Source organism: Sander lucioperca, chromosome 18 (assembly GCF_008315115.2).
Source record: "Sander lucioperca isolate FBNREF2018 chromosome 18, SLUC_FBN_1.2, whole genome shotgun sequence".
Lineage (NCBI taxonomy): Eukaryota > Metazoa > Chordata > Actinopteri > Perciformes > Percidae > Sander > Sander lucioperca.
Genome location: NC_050190.1, coordinates 21,393,985 through 21,411,251, shown reverse-complemented (window position 1 = coordinate 21,411,251; position 17,267 = coordinate 21,393,985). Strand labels below are relative to the sequence as shown.

The following is a 17,267-nucleotide window of genomic DNA, read 5'->3' as shown; positions in this document are numbered from 1 at the left end:
CACATCTTCAGCCAATGGGTGTTGCGTCGCTTAAATACCACCTTCTGTCTTGTACATCATTCAAAATATGGACGCAGTTGTCAAATGAAATGGCTGTGTCAAGTCACCAATCTTATATTAACGGCTCTTGTAGCCAATCAGGATAGGCTAATATTAAACATACCCCGCTAACTTGTATGTTTTGAAAGTGAATGTGGGGTAGGGAGTCTGCCACTGGTGGATGAGTTTATGTGGCAAAGGTACTCATTTATCAAATTGAGGTGTAGTTACAATGTCCTACAAAACAGGGTAAAAAATCACCACCATTCAGATTACATTTATTATTTTTGTTTATTATTTAAACCATGACATGTAATCTTGTGTGGTATTACACCTAGCCCATATATTCAAGCAGGACATTATTTACAGTGTGACTGCAAATATGGCCTGCGGTCAGGTTCTTAAACTTTAGTGTATTAATAAAAACTACAATCAATAGCAAATGGTTTGAACTATTTTGGTGAAGAATTATTTGATGTTGAAAGTCTGACTCCCTCTTGTCTTTCTCATCATAGAAACCTAATAGTTAGAAGTGCCAGTGGTAAACAGGTGTGTCCCATGGCAACTACTGTCTGGCTTTATTCTCGACTCAAACACATAGGTGTACACAAAGTCTACGTGATTCCAAATGCCAGGATTTCAGGTAAATGAGATATTAAAAAGCATATATTAGCATGTGGGTATGTATGTTTGTGTCTATTTCAACCACTTATGTTAATTCCAGCACCCAAAAATGCTAAAATAACGCTTTGTGTAATCGTTTAGCATGACAGTTCGATGGTTGATCAGATGACAAGACTCAAACTCAAACTGCTGGAGAAGGTAAGTGAGAGGCTAGTCTACAATTTGTTAAAGTGGAAAGATATTGCTTGAATTTCATTTACTTTGGTCATTTGGTCATTTAGTATTCTCAAGTGAAATAGTTGAAAAAAAAAAAAAACATTTCTGCTTTTCTTGAGAATTTTAAATTAAAATCTTTAAGACATATTCTTTACTTATATTTCTAGAGACTGGAAAACCAAAAGCACAATATGGACGACAGAGCGGAGTCTGCCCAGTCTGAAAGTAAGATAACAAAGATTTCTTTGTGATGAATACTGTGGAAGGTATCAGCTTATAGCCTGCCTTGACAGAAACATTTCCATTCTCCATTATTGACATTTAGCTAATATTTAGAATGACTTCCCAAAATGGCAAGTGGAAAGTATACAAGATAGCGTACTTTAAATACACTTGATAATATAAATAAATAAACCTGATAATAAAAGGATACTTATAAGCTGATAAAAAAGGTAGAAGCAATTGTTTTTATTTTCTTTAAAACAAGATATTGGACAAGTAAGCAGACATGGGGAATGATAAAAAGTTAATGGAGTAGTTTCTGAGAACTTGATTTTATCCGTTTAGGGAGTTATGATGGAGAGTTGGATCAACTGCACCGTGCACTGAGGCGAAAGCAGGACCTACTGCAAAGACTCAGGGTTTGTGTTTATCTTTGTATTCCAAGAATACATATTTTTATTAACATAATAATTATAATTTCTTACATACCTACATTCAGACATTAAGATGAAGACTACAAAACTAGAGAAAGACAGAATCCCAATAACTTCAAGCACTTAACCAATGTCTTAGTCTTTCACCTGTCAGTGTGAGATATGTAAAAGTGTTTGTGTTTTGTTGACAATTGGTATCTTTTGTGTAGGAGCAGCACATGTTAGAGGACCTCAACAGACCTCACACCTGGGGAGGGTCACAAAGACAGTACAAGTCACATTTCTTCACTGCCCCTCAACCACCTCCACCACTCCCACTCCACCAACCAGCCCCTGCTCTGTCCTTTCTGCCCCATCCACCACCTGTTCCGCCTCAGCCTCCACGCATCATCCAGCAGACTGTGAGACACTCAGAATTAATCTCGAAAACACCCCAATCCCCCAGATCTGTAACTCTGTCCGGTCTGTTAAGTGTATTTAATCCTCTTTTTTCTCATCCTGACCCCCTACTTCACTTCTATTTTCTTCCACGTTAGGTATTTATACTGACACCGATATCCAGACTGACTTGCAATGAGTTGAGTTCAAGTATAGTGTAAAAATAGTGCACATTACAAAAAAAAAAAAAAAAAGAATAGCGCACATTAAATATGCAAAAGACACAATTATTTCCCCCTGTCTTTCTCTCTCTCTCTGCAGCTACCCCAGCAGCCTGCCACCATCATACATCAGCCTCTGATTCCTCCACCTCAGCCCTACCCTGCACCACGCTCAGGCAGCATCAAAGAGGGTATGCAACAGCAGATAGATAACATCTTATTTGAGTAACTCCCTGTATTCATATGTTATGTGTATTTTGTGTGTTAGACATGGTGGAATTGATGCTGATGCAAAATGCCCAGATGCACCAGATTATAATGCACAATATGATGCTGAAAGCCATGCCTCCTATGTTGCCAGCTGGAGGGCCCAGTCACTGTGCCCCTCAAGCTACATATCTTGGGCAGGTACACACAAACACACACATTCTCTGACAGATAGAGACAAAACAAAACTTCTCAATTCTGACCTTTATAAAATTGTCATATCTGTCTCTTAACAAAGTCCTAAATCTGTATATCCAGGAAAGTTACCAAGGAAACCCCATTTTTCTAAGGCCAGATGTCAAACCAAGAGGAAGTGCTGTCCATCATCATCATCACTATGGTCCTACCCTTGCAGCACCACAGCTGCCTCCCATCAGCCACCCTACATGGCTACCAGGGGTGTCATCGGACCCAGCAGGGGGACATCTACCCTCCATACACCATGCCCCTTTCACACTCCCACCACTCAATGTCTAAGGTTTACTAACAGCATGTGTAGTCTACTTTGTGTCTAGCATTTCAACCAATTTGACTGACAAACACATTTGTTTGTGTGTGTATAGCCTATAGGACTCACAGGTTTCACTCTGAGAGTCCCCTGTTGTCTCAGAAACGAAACTGTGGCACACAGAGAAAACTTGGTTGGAAATGTTGCTTATCCTTGAAATTTTTCCAAAATGTATCATGTGTGAATGCAAAATGTATAAGGCCTATGTGTGAATACAGAAACAAAAACAGACAGTAGGCTACACTACTTGCTAACTGCTAGCTAGTCGTCAACTCTGAGCACATGTATCGGTTTAACATTACTCGCTTTATCTGTTAGCCTATATTCTGGGGACATGATTTCAACGTTCCATGATAGACGTGAGTCCTTGTTCTTAAGAACCTGACCAAAACATTTTAAACTAAGTTAACCCTATTCTACCATATCAATTAACGGTAGGTCAAAGTCAAATCAATTGTATTGTCAATTCTGCAATATGTGCCAGACATACAGAGGAATCGAAAATACGTTTCTCTCCGACGGCACAGAAAGTGAACACACATGTATAACGTAAAAGTTGTTAAATGGAAGTTGACAGTTCCTTCATAAGAGCAGTTGGAGAATGACGAAGGAAAAAGGAAAATAATCGATTCGATTCCCGAACAGTGAGCTGAATCCGCGACCCTCACATAGGCAAAAATGACGGTTCCATCATCCCAACAATTCTAGCTCTGTCTGGTACTGGGAAAAAAAAAAAAAAAATCGTCGCCCGAACAGGGACTTGAACCCTGGACCCTCAGATTAAAAGTCTGATGCTCTACCGACTGAGCTATCCGGGCTCTATCACAATGCAATATTGGGCCTAATAAGAACACAATACAATGTAAAACTTTCTTTAGCACAAGTTATTATAGACTAACGTTACCGGTAAACATTTATTTCCATATCCATAATGTTAGAGCGTTGTTAGCAGCTAACGAAAGCTAGCTGCCCAAAGTAGCAAACTAGTTAGCCGTATGCTAACTTAACGACTACGTAGCGCTATGACTGCACGCAAAAGTAAAATGTAACCTTAATGTTAACAACTAATGCAACTTTTAATGACAATATGCATATTCAGTCAGTCAGTCACTATCCGTGTCATTGTATCGTGGTAGTTGTTTTTTCATTCTACACATAACACCATTGAGCCATTGCTTTGTTTTTAATTGATGAATTTACAACTGTACAAAATGGTATTTTACAGGATCTATAAAACAAAAATAACCAACACAATAACTCATTTTAATTAACGTTACGGCCATATAGTACGACAGTGCTTCTGTATCCCCATCCAAGTGCACAATAGAAAACCAAACCTTTATTCCCAACGGTCAATGATCATGGCACATCCCTTTGATAAATAAAATAATTCAAAAATATATACGAAAACATATACATACAAACATCCAAGTTAAGTGACACCCTCTGCATTAACAGATAATTAAAGTGCATACTTCTGAATAGAATTGCGGCTTAATGACAGGGAGAACATGGGAAAGTCATGCTGTGATTAAGCAGGATGTGGAGGGACAACATTAATGTGGAATGAGTTACTCTTTAGAAGAATGTATGGATGATGGGCATGCACTTGAGGGTTTTTTGTATGGCACAGATGTCAATATTACATGCTTAAAACAGCTTTGTTTATTTGCTGCACCTTTTTGCAAGTCTATTGAAAAATAATGTATGGTAAACAATTAAAACCTGGGTTAGATCAGATAAAAATTTGCTTGCTTACAGCATGTCTGGTCACACATCACAAAACGTTGGCCTTATAATATTCTGAATGATTGCTGTGAAATAACATTTTGTTACAGAGTGCATGTGTGCGTGCAGAATACCGGGCTATGCTGTACAATTATCTTTTAAACAAGCATCTATCTCTGCAAACTGAGCCAGCCAAATTTCAGAACATTTTAGAAAATCCACATGAACTTTGTAATGCAATAAATGCTGAAAGAGTTTTAAAAAAAATCCCTAAGGAGTAAATGTTATTTAAAAATGTCTGGTGACTTTGATACTATTTGAAGCCTTCACATGTCTTGAGAAGAGGCAGAATGCAAGCTGAAACACAGAGCACAGGGTAGGATACATAACCTCCTGCTACTGGTTCAATAACAGATACACACAACGAAAGTCATTTTGTTAACAGCATCTTTCTGAACACATTTTGGTGAATGCTGTTATTGTTAGAGACACCATACATTCTTCAAATTTCACCTGTCATGCCATATGATTTGTAAAAGAGGGAAACAATACAGATAGCACAATTAGGATTATCGTGATCCGATTTTGGGCAAACTGTTGAGTATTTTTCTACAGCAACAGCGGCATAGTGCGAAGGATGCATCCAGTAGAATTGAAGTGAAGAACTTTTGTTTACATCCCAGCAACACATGACCTTTCGTGGCGTTATAAAAGAGTAGTGTAATCTGATGTCATCACTGGCTATTAGAAAAAACTTGATCTTGTAGGTCCTCTTCTGATACACAAATTCGGATATTTACCCTGTTTGCCTGTTTAGGCATGTAAGTCATGAAGTATCTTTGAATGGTTGACGGTGGCATCAGTCGTAACTTGTCCAGATGATTTCGCTAGTTAAGTGTTTCTAGTTTGTATCATGGTATACCGCTCTGGTTCATTTTCATCTGTGTCAGATCAGATGGTCAATCCTGGAGAAAAGGTTTGGTCAAGGACGAGGATGTGTGTTTGGATTTCTATGGAGAGTGGGACGATGATACTTATTGACATGGCTTGATTATGCAATCTAAAATGACAGAAAGAGAAGAAACATGTTAATTTACTTGCAATGCACACAGGCAAATTAACATCGCCACTCCCATCACACACAACCAGCATCCACCTTGTGTATTTGAGGAGGCATATCGTCCTCTGAGCTCTCCTCTGGTAGTGTCTCATGGTGTCGTGGTGCTGCCTGACCCTCCTCTGCCCACCCTCCCATGGGCACACCACGGGCTGACCGCACTACTTTCCCGCCTGCACCAAAAGAGTCTGGAAAATAGAAAGACAGACAGTAGAGTTGAAAAGTGCCAGCAAGATAAGAAGATAAGATAAGAAGCCTTTATTGCCATTATTTTACAATGAATACATTCAAATTGTGAAAATATAACTATATTGCACACATTCGAATATAACATTAAACATCAGCATTTATTCAACAACCAACATTCATCATAAAACAAGGGCAGGTAGGTTGTGACAAATAATACATATATTGCACGGATCAGTAAAATGAATGTAAGAATAATAATTAAATGCAATAAAATGTGAAATATGGGGTGCAGAGTTATTATGCATGTAGATTTATGGTGTAGATGGCCTTAAGAAAGAAACTGTTCATTAGTCAATTAACACTGATCTGTATAGGCCTGGACCCCCACTGACATTGACTCCTTTTTCTTATGCTAAACAGCTATTTTGTACATATTTGTTTATATTTCTGTATTGTTTACTCCTTATTAATGTTAAATGTTTAGTTGTTTATGTATGCACCAAGGCAAATTCCACATAGGTGTAGCTTACTGTGGCAATAAACCCTTTTCTGATTCTGATTTATAGCACCTGTACAGCAACTGTCCTCAGTTGATTTAAACAAAAAATGAAATACTAAAGTCCTATAGTTTGAATACTAAGTCAGTGTGAGATAAATGGAGGTTAGGTTAGCAAGTAATCAGAGTGAGAAAATGTACTTACTTTTACACCAGGGTTTAGATGTTTCCATGTTACTGCCTCACCTTGCAATACAGTATTTCCTGTCCTAAATTGATCTCATGTCTCTGTCTTAAATGTGTAAAAGGTGTATTTGTTCTATCAACTTGTTTTCATTCGTTAAAACAATGACGCTGCAAGAGTGCAGCATCGTTGTTACAATATCAGAAAAGTAAGGTCATGGTACAGTATTCTTACAACTCTTTAGAAGAATATGTGGATGATGGTCATGCACTTGTGCTTGAGGGCTTTTTGTACGGCACAGAAGTTATGAGTACAATAATATTAAAAAATAGTATTCAGATGCATGTGATGTGAAACATGGAGAGAGATAATAAAAAAAAGGTAGGTACCTGTGGTAGGTCCACTATAGCGCCGCTGGCTGCTGCTGTGCGATGAAGCCCTCTCCTGGCCCAGGGTGGTACTGCTGATGGCTGAAGATGAAGTGGGAATGGCACTGGGACTGGGAACTGTGGTGGGGAAAGTGTGTGAGCGAGGGAAATGTCTGGAGTGGGGGTTCGGTTCGCTTCTCACTTCATCGGGGACACTGTCACTGCTTTCGTCACTCTCCTGCCTGTGCCATGTGTGACGGGATAGCTCGCCACGTGACTGCTGCTTGTGTAACTGCAAGGAGAAAAAAAATCCAAATGAAGAATGGATAGGACCCAAGATGGAGAGGATCTGTGAGATATTCAGGATAAGACCTACAGATGCCCTCTACGCTCATCCCACACATGCTCACACACAGTTACCTCATGCATGTAAAGTGCATGGATGCTCATCTCAGTGGAGGCATACTCTGAGAGGACCAAACTGGTGAGTTGACCCTCCCATGCACTGCTGCCTGAGCTCACAGTCCGGGCATCCGTCCTACAGAAAGAGAACGCAAAAATGTAGCGAAAATGAGGACATGAAGAGGAGGTAATAGGGATGAGAAGATGAGTAAAAGAAAGGAGAATACTGAATATAAATTAAGGTTCAAACTAGGTTATCCATGACAAAGCTCTTTTAGATTTTGCACTCTGTACTGTGAGATTTCATCCAGCCGCTGAGTAAATATTTAGTGTTGCACAGAAAGATGTAGCCTGAAAAGGAACTGAGTTGAGGCATAATTTAGAAGTATTTTCCTACCCAGAGCCTGCCATTGCTTTGCTCATAGTTGAAGTGTGACCAGAAGCCCTGTTAGCTGCACTCAAGCTGCCTCTCAGGTGAAAACTGCTGCTGATTGGGGAAAGGGAGCGTAAGGCAGACGCCCCATCGCTTGAGCCAGCTGCTGCATGATTGGTCAAAGAGCTGCTGAAATGAACGGAGGCCAGCGTAGAGGGACCTACCAAGAGGTTTGCAATGAGGCTCCTTGGCTGCAAGAGAGAGAAGAAAACAAGAAAGAAAATCTGTTTTTACCTCTGGCGATGTAATGACATTTAACGTATGACGTCTGTGATACTTGAGCATGCACGTTGGTTTATCACTGTACCTCAGACTCAGACAGTGAGAGTGGATGTGTGTCCGAAGCAGCCCCTGTGGCCTCTCTGTGAACTCGCTCCTTTAGCTGGCTGATGAATTGTGTGGTCTCCTGAGGAGGCTGCCACTGGGGATTGGTGATGGCAAAGTGCATCAGAGACAACTCTGTCTTCCCATCCTCTGCCTGTTGGTAGATAGATGCCTCTGTCTTCCCCGCTGACATCCACTACAGAAGGGAGGAGAGATGATCAACCCACAGATATACACACAGACTCTTATTCACTCATATTTTTAATCTAATGCATGTCACACATTATATATATATATCTTATTTAGGTATTCAAGTGAGAGAGTGACGGCGATTAGCTTCGGAGCGAGTACCGACTCTAGAGCCATAGTGAGAGAAACAAAGTGTCTCCCCTGTGCTTTCTGACCAAGGTGGGAAATCTGTAGCAGGAAAAGTTAACCCTCTCCTTGATTTCATGTTTATGAAGAAGGAGAACCAGGAAATGAGTCAGGGGAAATGCAACGCTACCAAGCCACGGCCGAGCAACGTGCGTCGCTGCGACGTGTAATTACATTTTTCGAGAGGTGCACGTCAGGCTACGGCGTAGGGTCCGGCCTAGACGCAAAGGGATCTGCGGGCGTATGCATACAACAGCTTTTAGTGTGGCAGTCACTCACCGCAGGGTGTCCATGCTGTCTGATGTCCATCTGGGCAAAGGAGCAAGTGTCTCCAACCCCAACCACCTCCACAGTGAAGTTCCTGAAGAAGTCAATGATCTCCAGGGACTTTCTCCTCAGGCAGAAGATCAGGATGATGGGAGTCACCACTGGACTTATCAGCTCCTCTAGAATAAACACCTGGAAAAAAAAAATAAGAGGGGAAAGGTTGACACTGTACACTCGGGTAGGGATTCACAAGTTAAAATGTGTTATTTAAAAATGTATTTTGATTGAAATCTGGAGGAACACTTCTGACTTCATGATTAAATATACTTATTCTGAGTATGGATATTTATTCCTAGTTCAGTATTCATACTCACTGCTTTGTACTGGAAGAGCTGGGAGAACTGGTCACGAGTCTCATATCTATGTGCATTGCCCTGCCAGTGGTCAGGCATGTAGTGGATATGAGCCAGGATAACCCTCAACAGCTGCTCAGGACAAAACACCATGTGCTTATCTGGAATAAATGATCTGAAGAGACAGAGGTGGTAGAAAAGAACTTAGTCTACTAACTAAAGAGGTTCATAATCAAAAGGTAATGATTGAACTACTTTGTGGAAAATGTGCTTGATAAGTCGGAAAACACTTTTGTTAGTGAGGATTTCTCAAAACAAATCACAAATTGAATCCTATAGTTCAGATTCTACCTTTCTGATGGATTCGGGGGTGTTTTGGATAATTCAATGTGTTAGATAAAATTATATTAGGTAGAACTGTTTTTTTTCAACACAGTTACTATTCATCCTGCACATACACTTATTCTTACTACTCTTATAATGTTACTGTTTCTGCACTACAATGGTACTGTTAACACACTGCACATAGCTGTACATATCTGTCTATATGGTTCATACTGAATAGCCATATTTATTCAGTTTTTCTTATAATATATTCTGTTAATACACTGCATATATCTATATTATTCTTACTACTATTATAACGTTACTGCTAAATTGCACATATCTGTACACACGTTGTTCACACATTGTGCATATTACATAGCCATATTTATCCTGCTCTTATAAGGTAACTGCTAATACACCACACATATTTATGTTCAATTTATATAACTCTCAACCATCTGTAAACCAACTGTATACTACTGTCTACACTGCACTATATTTCTTGTCCTGTCTATACTTGTATATCACATTGCACTTTTCTGCTCTTTTTGTACTTCTGGTTGGACGCAAACTGCATTTCGTTGTCTTTGCACTTGTACTACTCTGCACAATGACAATAAAGTTTAATCTAATCTAAATTCATGGGAATGTTCCCACATATCTACTTATTTCAATATCCAACTATTAACAGACTTCGAATAGACGAGAGCTACTTAAGGAAGGAAACCCTCTTATATATCCTCAGTTTTACAGCAGAATAAGCTGCCAAAGAGCATTAAAGGGATTACAACTCTGGGTAGCTTTAAAGAATAAAGAAATGGTTCATGAATAGCTGACCCTAAAATTCAACATAGGGGAAGATTTGTGTCTTATATTTGTATCTGATGTTTGCCATTTCATATCAGTTTTATAGTGACAAAGGGAATAATTTATGGGCTACCTCAACAACATTAAATTATTGATATGTGTGTTTATAAGAGAGTCTTCAGTTAAATAAAATCATTAAATTAATTCTGCAGGTATATAAATGAGAATAGTATAACTGGGTGACACTAATTCCCTACAGTACCTGCAGACTGTGATACACACTCCAAGCAGAGTGATTGATGTGAGTACATGTTCCACTGCGAGAACATCCTCGTCATAGATAGTCAGGGCGATGAGGACAGCCAGGAGAGACCCGGCAAAAAACGCTACATTTTTGGCAACCACTGTCAGAAGTGGTGAGAGGAAACAGTTCATATACTTGGATGCAGCCTGAATGAAACAGGAACAAAGGAAGAGGAAGAGAAAAAACAGACTTAATTATTGACTCAGACAGGCAGTGGATGAGACATACCCACCCGTATAAGAATTAAGAGCATGATGATATCAATACAAAACCATGTTAATTAACTTAAGTGATGCGCTGCCACATAGAGACATGTTTTTTTTTTTGCATTTATTTTAAGAAAAGTAAGTTATAAAACTAGGTTTATGTAAGAGCATCAACTGTTAGCAGATCAGCTAGTTCACAGACCTTGTAGCCTTTGCTGAGGCGCGACATGAGCTCATGGTCCAACTCATTGAAGTGCCGCAGGTAACATCGACCATACAGAGACCAGCACCTCGCTCCCAAAGAACCAGGCTCTCGCTTGATCACCTAGGCCCACACACACAACAAACTATTGTCTAGAGCACTAAAAAACGAAGGACATTGTATAACAAAGTTTGTATGTGCACGTGAACTACTTACCTCTGTATAACTAAAGAAGGCATAGAGAATCTGCCATACCAGAATGACTGGACACAGCAGCAGATTGGCAATCCCGATCCACAGGATACGGGATGCTAGCCTGTCTGCCAGCTCAAGCCTGTTACCTCCTCTCTTGTACTCTGGTTTCAGGCTCCACTCATTCTCAAACAGAGAGCCTACAGAGCAACAACAAAAAAGCCAAGGGAGCTGAAAAGAAGACTCCTTTGTAATTCTAAACCTTGACAAATAGGCAAATATATAAGTGCATGCATGCAAATGGTTCATTTTACCTGAATATGACACCATAGAAAGGCAGACACATGCAGAGTGTACATATATAAAGAATCACATCAAACATGGACGCACCTGGCCCCCAAAAGAAGATGAGCTCAAAGTTGTATTTGAGACCCCGAGTGTAAAACACAGACTCCCCAAGTGTAGGAAGTCGAAATCGCACAGGAAGGAGTGATTTATTCACCATGGCAACCTTGTGAAGTACAGGAAGAAAGTTTTGGTTTGAGGTTACACTGTTTGGTTATGTTTGCAAGTAGCAAAGTGTGTGAGACATAAAAAAACAGTTCAGCAACTAAGCAGTGCTTTTGACATTTCATCACAAATGGACACACCATGTAGTTTTTAAAGCGGAGGATGCGGTGGTAAATGTCAAGCTCCGTCAGTTCTTTTTTGTGGATGCAGATCTGATGCTCTTTCTGGATCTCCACTATCCTGGCCTGAACCTCCTGCCATGTTGCATAGGGGAGTTCTGACTGAAAAAAATGCACGGTGAAGGTTAGTTGGTACTATGACTTATTATGTGCGATTATAATAAATCTTAATACATTTATTCAAAGCCAACAAAACAAATCTTCAATACCCCTCTAAAAAATTACTTCTTGACACAATGTCTGTCTCACCATGGTCATCTTCAGTGCGTTGATGTAGAAGGATCGGATCTCCCAGTAGCAGCAGACGTTGTAGAGGAATTTGACCAGGCGATGTAGCCAAAACACCCCAGAGATTATCAGCACGAAGATCACAAATGCATTATCTCGGATACTGCGGGAGAAAATATTCACTTCTATAATTCAAAGATGTGTGTATTCAACAGCAGTGAGGTCTTAAAATGTCTAATTGCTTTGGGACATTTAATATTACCATATAGCAAAAATAAACACAGATGAGCTAACCTAAATAACTCAACTCATGCCACATTTCACTGCTATAAATGTGGAAGAAAATAAAGCATGAAAAAGGCAATTGACAATGAAGAAGATGTTTGGGGTTGCATTGCCTTATTCTAAGATTCTTATACTAAACATCACATTGATATGTGACTATCGAGTTATGTTCCTGGCAGATGAAGTAAGGAATAAACAGTCAAATAACAACTCCAGGTGATCATTTTCATCACACACTAAGAAAGTCTGCTGGAATTTAATAGTGTTGATCCTTCTGTATCTCCCAAACACCCGTCTGAAGACAATCATTACTCCTATCCTCAGCTACACACTCGCAATGAAACTAAAATTGCAGCTTCTTTGCAAAAAAGTAAGTATCATTAACTAAGTAATGTGTCACACTCACCGGGCACTGCAGACATCCACTGGGAGGAAGGCATCAGGCAAGGTGACTTTAGATGAATCAGTGTGATTTACAAACTTGTTGGCAAAGAGTATGTCATAGTCCACACAGTTAGCTAGGAATACTGTGAAGCCAACCACAAACAGTAACTGACTGGATGGAGAAAGAGAGAAGGAGGAGAAAAATCATCAAGCTCCGCCATAAATGAACCTCTTACAAGAATCCCTCAAAAAACACAATTTCTGATGGATAGAATACATACACCAGCTCAAAGATCTCTCCCAGTAGCATACAGGTGAATCCATTCTTCTGGTGCAGATTATAGACGTATTGGACGTTAGGGAATAATGTAAATGTATCTGAGGTTAGCAATACTATTTATGTTAAAATTTACATGGTGTAAAATAAAAGAACCGCAATTCAGTTGTCAGGGACACAACACAAACCATGTAAAAGGATATTCTCTGGAAAAACAGGTCCAGGTTTTCTATGTGGTGCCAGTGGGCTGCAAAAGAGTTATTACAAATTAGTAATGGTGTTGTTGTTAGGCATCACCATCACTGTAAAATGCGAGGGTGTGTTTCTGTGTTATGATAACTTCATGATGTGTGTGTGATTTGTGTTTTCGTGTCATACATTTGGCTCCTTCAGGTACATGCATCAGCAGGTTCTCCTCTCCAGGGGGAGAGTCGCTGTAGGACGCCTCCAGGCGCTGGTACTCTGTGTCAAAGTGCGCCATAGTGACAGAAGCTTCAGTCTCACCAAGTAGCTGAGCCCACTGCTACAGGCTGGAGCACAGAGAACGGCAGGGAGAGATGAGGGGAAGGCAAGAGGGGTTGAAGATATACAGACAAGTGGTAAACATGACGAGGAGGAGGAGAAGGGAAAAAAAGAGTGATATAAAAGGACACATCATATGTTGGTCAACTCATTTTTACACTCAAACTCTATATTATTGAAAACATGTAGTACAGACCACAGCCTCCATAGATGCCTTACCAACAACATTAGCTTTGACTTTGGATTTATTGATTCATTATTGAATATTAATCCTTGTAGGAAATATTTTGCCTGATGCTTTTAAGGGGAAGTCAGAGGTCAGGATCAGTGACCGAGCAGCAATCCTGGAGCTAAATTCTTGCTGACAAAGGGTTTCAAAACCCGGTTAAAGGGCAGTCTGCATCTTAGAAATGCAACCCTGGACTATTAAACTATCTTCACACATGTGACATTACTACATTTTGAGAGAGAGTAGACATAGTAGAAATCAACCAAAAGGTACCCCAAAAGCATAATTTGTGTTTGTGACTGAGGGTCACATTCTCTGTTGTACAAATAAAGAGTATCTACTTGTGGTATAGCGCCTTTATGTTGCATCTGCCTTCATCAGTTAGACTGAAACTAACTAGAGTCTCTGCCTCAATATCTGTTAGTTATAGTTGTAACAGCAACATCTAAAATCCTCCAGGTAAATAATAATAGCACCAGGTCAGGAGTTCCCAAAGAGAGTACACAGATTAAGATATTGTATTGATTCAAGACCATGATTACACGGTTTGGAGTACAAACAACACATACAGTAAAATGACAAAACAATGGCACTCGGCAGGAATGAAGTACAACAAGAAGGCATCTTATTTAGGCCTACCCAACTGTAATAACAAAACCGTATGGTATAACTTAAACCCCAGTGATTACACCACAAATCAGTGACCCTTCTTAATTTATACTGTAGGTGGAAAGAGGTACTTGAAATCCTTGAAAAGTTAATGGTGAAATTATTAACCATAATGATCTATTTACACTTCTAACCCACCACACATACTGTCTCAAAGCAAAGCAATGGCGTGGCTTATGTCAGCTACAGAGATACGCTTACCTCCATTGCAGTACAGTGAGTCCTATCCAGCTCTGGTGTTTACTCAACATCTCCAGCTTTTAAAAAAAAGGAAGAGACATTTTCTTCAGTCTTTATCTAGGGCAATAACAGACTGTACGACGGGGCTTATGGCATATTTCTATTCGGAGGCAACATACAGCACAGGGCTAAGTTAAACCCACACACGACAGACATAGCTAGCTGACTGCTGAGTGGCTGTTTGAAACTGATTATTAGCAGCGACACATGAAAATACGAAGCCAACACAGGATTCAGGTGTTGTTGTTGTCGTGGTTTGACAGCACAGGCCTGCCCCTCTCACAAAAAAATATGTCGTCGCATGGAGTCCTTACCGTTGGGTTCTTCTGCCTCCACTGTGCCAGGTTGAAGCAGTAATTCCCCGCGGGATTCTTTTTATTCTAATACCCGTCTTGATTTCGTTTTCTTTTGGCTGCCTCTCGAACTCAAACACGAGCCAGTTTCATTTTCGAAACAGCTAGCTGTGTGGCGTCTGTCACAGCTGAGGGACAAGGACCTTATCCATTCAGAAAGAGTGTTCCCTAACTGTAGGAAGAGCAGCCAATAAAGTGCGAGCAGAGGCGGGCTCTTAGAAGGGGTTGTGTAGATATGGGACACACGCCCTGCATGAGCATCCATGACGGGCTCCTCATTTACTGTGGTTTGTACCACCGCCTGGCCATTTTTAGTAGCACTACAATACGGTCAGACTCGGAGGTACTGTAATACTGCAAGTGTACTCTTGGTGATGCTGCTACATAAACTAATAATAAAATGTGCGATAATTCCTGTTAATACAATACTTTTAAAATGAGTCATTACAATACTAGCCTACTGTTGATCAACTACATGATCATAATAGAGTATATAGTGAAATAAATAACAATAAGGGTAACGCTTTATTTTATTAGAAATATTTAATCATAGTTTCCAAAACATTTCATGTTATGGTGCTAATTAGGAAAATAGAGACAGTGGTCAATTGATAAACGTCCAAATAAATTAATTTCAATTTATTGCCACCTTAACTTAGACAGTGTTTTAGTTTAATGCTAAATTTCTCTACAGGCAAGCATACTCAATATGGGCAATAACATTTCCAATAATACATGAATAATAAATCAATAATTATTTGAGTTAAAATAGAGCAGAACATTTACATTTTCCCTAATTAGTGCTGAATTCCAAGGACATTTGAAAATTATAGATACACTATGGACCCATAAAAAAAGCATTACCAAAATGGGTAAGAAAAATTAAAAAGTGAAATTCTGTAAAGTTAACAAGTACTGGTAAAGTAAATAAACTGAAGTCTGTGATTAGCATGCATTTTTTGCTGTAGAGACCTCAAAAGATACTATGTCTGGAAAAAAAACAAAATAGATAATGCGTCAGCTAGTTTCCATCTACCTGCTTAATCATGCATTTTTATATAAAAATACTATTATTTTTTTCTATTTCAAATGTAGCTGAGAACAAACAAGGCAACAACCTAATAGCTTTCTTGGCCAAATATTATGATTCTGGCTCAGATTGATAATGACATAATTGATATGACAGATTTTAACACTGAAAGGGCCAGTATGTCCTCTACATGTTTTGTTAATAATAATGCTGAATGTAGTCTCCCAAAGCTGTTATTTGCCATGTGCATCGTGTATCGATGCACATACAGTAGATGGGGTGCAGGAGCTGAGTCCACAGCCTTTGCAAAGCCAAGCTCACCTTCTGTTGCTCTCTGCTGTGATGAATATTCATTATTCATATATAATTGTTGAGCCCCTGGAGTGACAGCTGGGCTTTTGTTCACTGTGTTACTGTGTTAGCTACACTGTTAACACCAATCACTGTGTGTGTGTGTGTGTGTGTGTGTGTGTGTGTGTGTGTGTGTGTATTGAACTTAGTTATGACGATTTCATTAACCACTATCCACAGACAGAAGTAAATCAATTAATTAAAAGTTTTGGGTTTCACACACGGACACACAACAGAAAGACAAACACACATAAATATGCACACACATAATGCCATTAATGTTTGCAATCTGAAAGGTAAGCAGTTCTCTGTGCTCTCTCTTTCTCTTACACCTCCACAATAAAGCAAAAAAAAGGGCAGGGGTGTCTTGAGTAAGGGGGGAGTCCGTGTAATCCAGTTATTATAGTGATCTGGGTAATTTAATCTGTTCTGATTAGGATTAGGCTTCGTTCAATTTAATCCAGTAGAAAAAGTCTGTTACAATGAAGCTCACGAGCTGATAAACACCAAACAGTAACTCAGATATAAAAGCAATGTAATGTGTAATTCAAAGTTTCTCACCATTAACCAGTGTCTCTGATGAATCTCCAGCTATTGTTAGCAGACCGTGTTTGAACTGCTTCATTTTAGGTTATTTCACTTAATTTATCAACATTTGTATAGGAAAACAAATGGGTAAAATTGCAGATGTTACATATGATTTAAAGGTCCTATGACATGCTGCTTTTTGGATGCTTTTATATAGGCCTTAGTGGTCCCCTATACTGTATCTGAAGTCTCTTTCCCGAAATTCCGGCTTGGTGCAGAATTACAGCCACTAGAGCCAG

General features: G+C 39.5%; 2 protein-coding genes and 1 non-coding gene across 5 annotated transcripts; 1 reads left to right on the top strand and 2 right to left on the bottom strand.

The window, feature by feature from the left end:
- The first annotated feature begins 545 nt into the window (after nucleotides 1-545).
- On the top strand, nucleotides 546-2,956 carry zgc:112416 (uncharacterized protein LOC550509 homolog). The gene is made up of 7 exons (XM_031310221.2): nucleotides 546-861; nucleotides 1,047-1,104; nucleotides 1,447-1,520; nucleotides 1,745-1,936; nucleotides 2,235-2,325; nucleotides 2,403-2,542; nucleotides 2,660-2,956. The coding sequence occupies exons 1-7, from the start codon at nucleotides 817-819 to the stop codon at nucleotides 2,876-2,878; spliced, it is 819 nt and encodes a 272-aa protein (XP_031166081.2). The 5' UTR covers nucleotides 546-816; the 3' UTR covers nucleotides 2,879-2,956.
- Nucleotides 2,957-3,654: 698 nt separating this feature from the next.
- On the bottom strand, nucleotides 3,655-3,727 carry trnak-uuu. The gene has a single exon. It is a non-coding gene; the product is annotated as a tRNA-Lys (tRNA).
- Nucleotides 3,728-4,071: 344 nt separating this feature from the next.
- On the bottom strand, nucleotides 4,072-15,210 carry atg9a (ATG9 autophagy related 9 homolog A (S. cerevisiae)). 3 transcript variants are annotated; one of them, XR_004106838.2, is made up of 21 exons: nucleotides 15,021-15,210; nucleotides 14,668-14,723; nucleotides 13,425-13,576; nucleotides 13,250-13,293; nucleotides 13,051-13,115; nucleotides 12,792-12,941; nucleotides 12,122-12,263; nucleotides 11,834-11,974; nucleotides 11,574-11,694; nucleotides 11,208-11,383; nucleotides 10,992-11,114; nucleotides 10,542-10,729; nucleotides 9,167-9,320; nucleotides 8,805-8,984; nucleotides 8,134-8,346; nucleotides 7,791-8,017; nucleotides 7,412-7,529; nucleotides 7,013-7,283; nucleotides 5,794-5,942; nucleotides 5,058-5,697; nucleotides 4,072-5,027 (listed from the first exon to the last, which is right to left on the bottom strand). XR_004106838.2 is itself a non-coding variant. In XM_031310008.2 (21 exons), exons 3-20 carry the CDS (start codon nucleotides 13,525-13,527, stop codon nucleotides 5,689-5,691), a joined length of 2,574 nt encoding a protein of 857 aa, XP_031165868.1. In that variant the 5' UTR covers nucleotides 13,528-13,576; nucleotides 14,668-14,723; nucleotides 15,021-15,210; the 3' UTR covers nucleotides 4,074-5,627; nucleotides 5,668-5,688. The 3 variants fall into 3 exon arrangements, 2 of the variants coding, with proteins under 2 accessions (XP_031165868.1, XP_031165867.1); XM_031310008.2 differs by having other exon boundaries at nucleotides 4,074-5,627; nucleotides 5,668-5,697; XM_031310007.2 differs by having other exon boundaries at nucleotides 4,074-5,697.
- Between the last annotated feature and the right edge of the window lie 2,057 nt (nucleotides 15,211-17,267).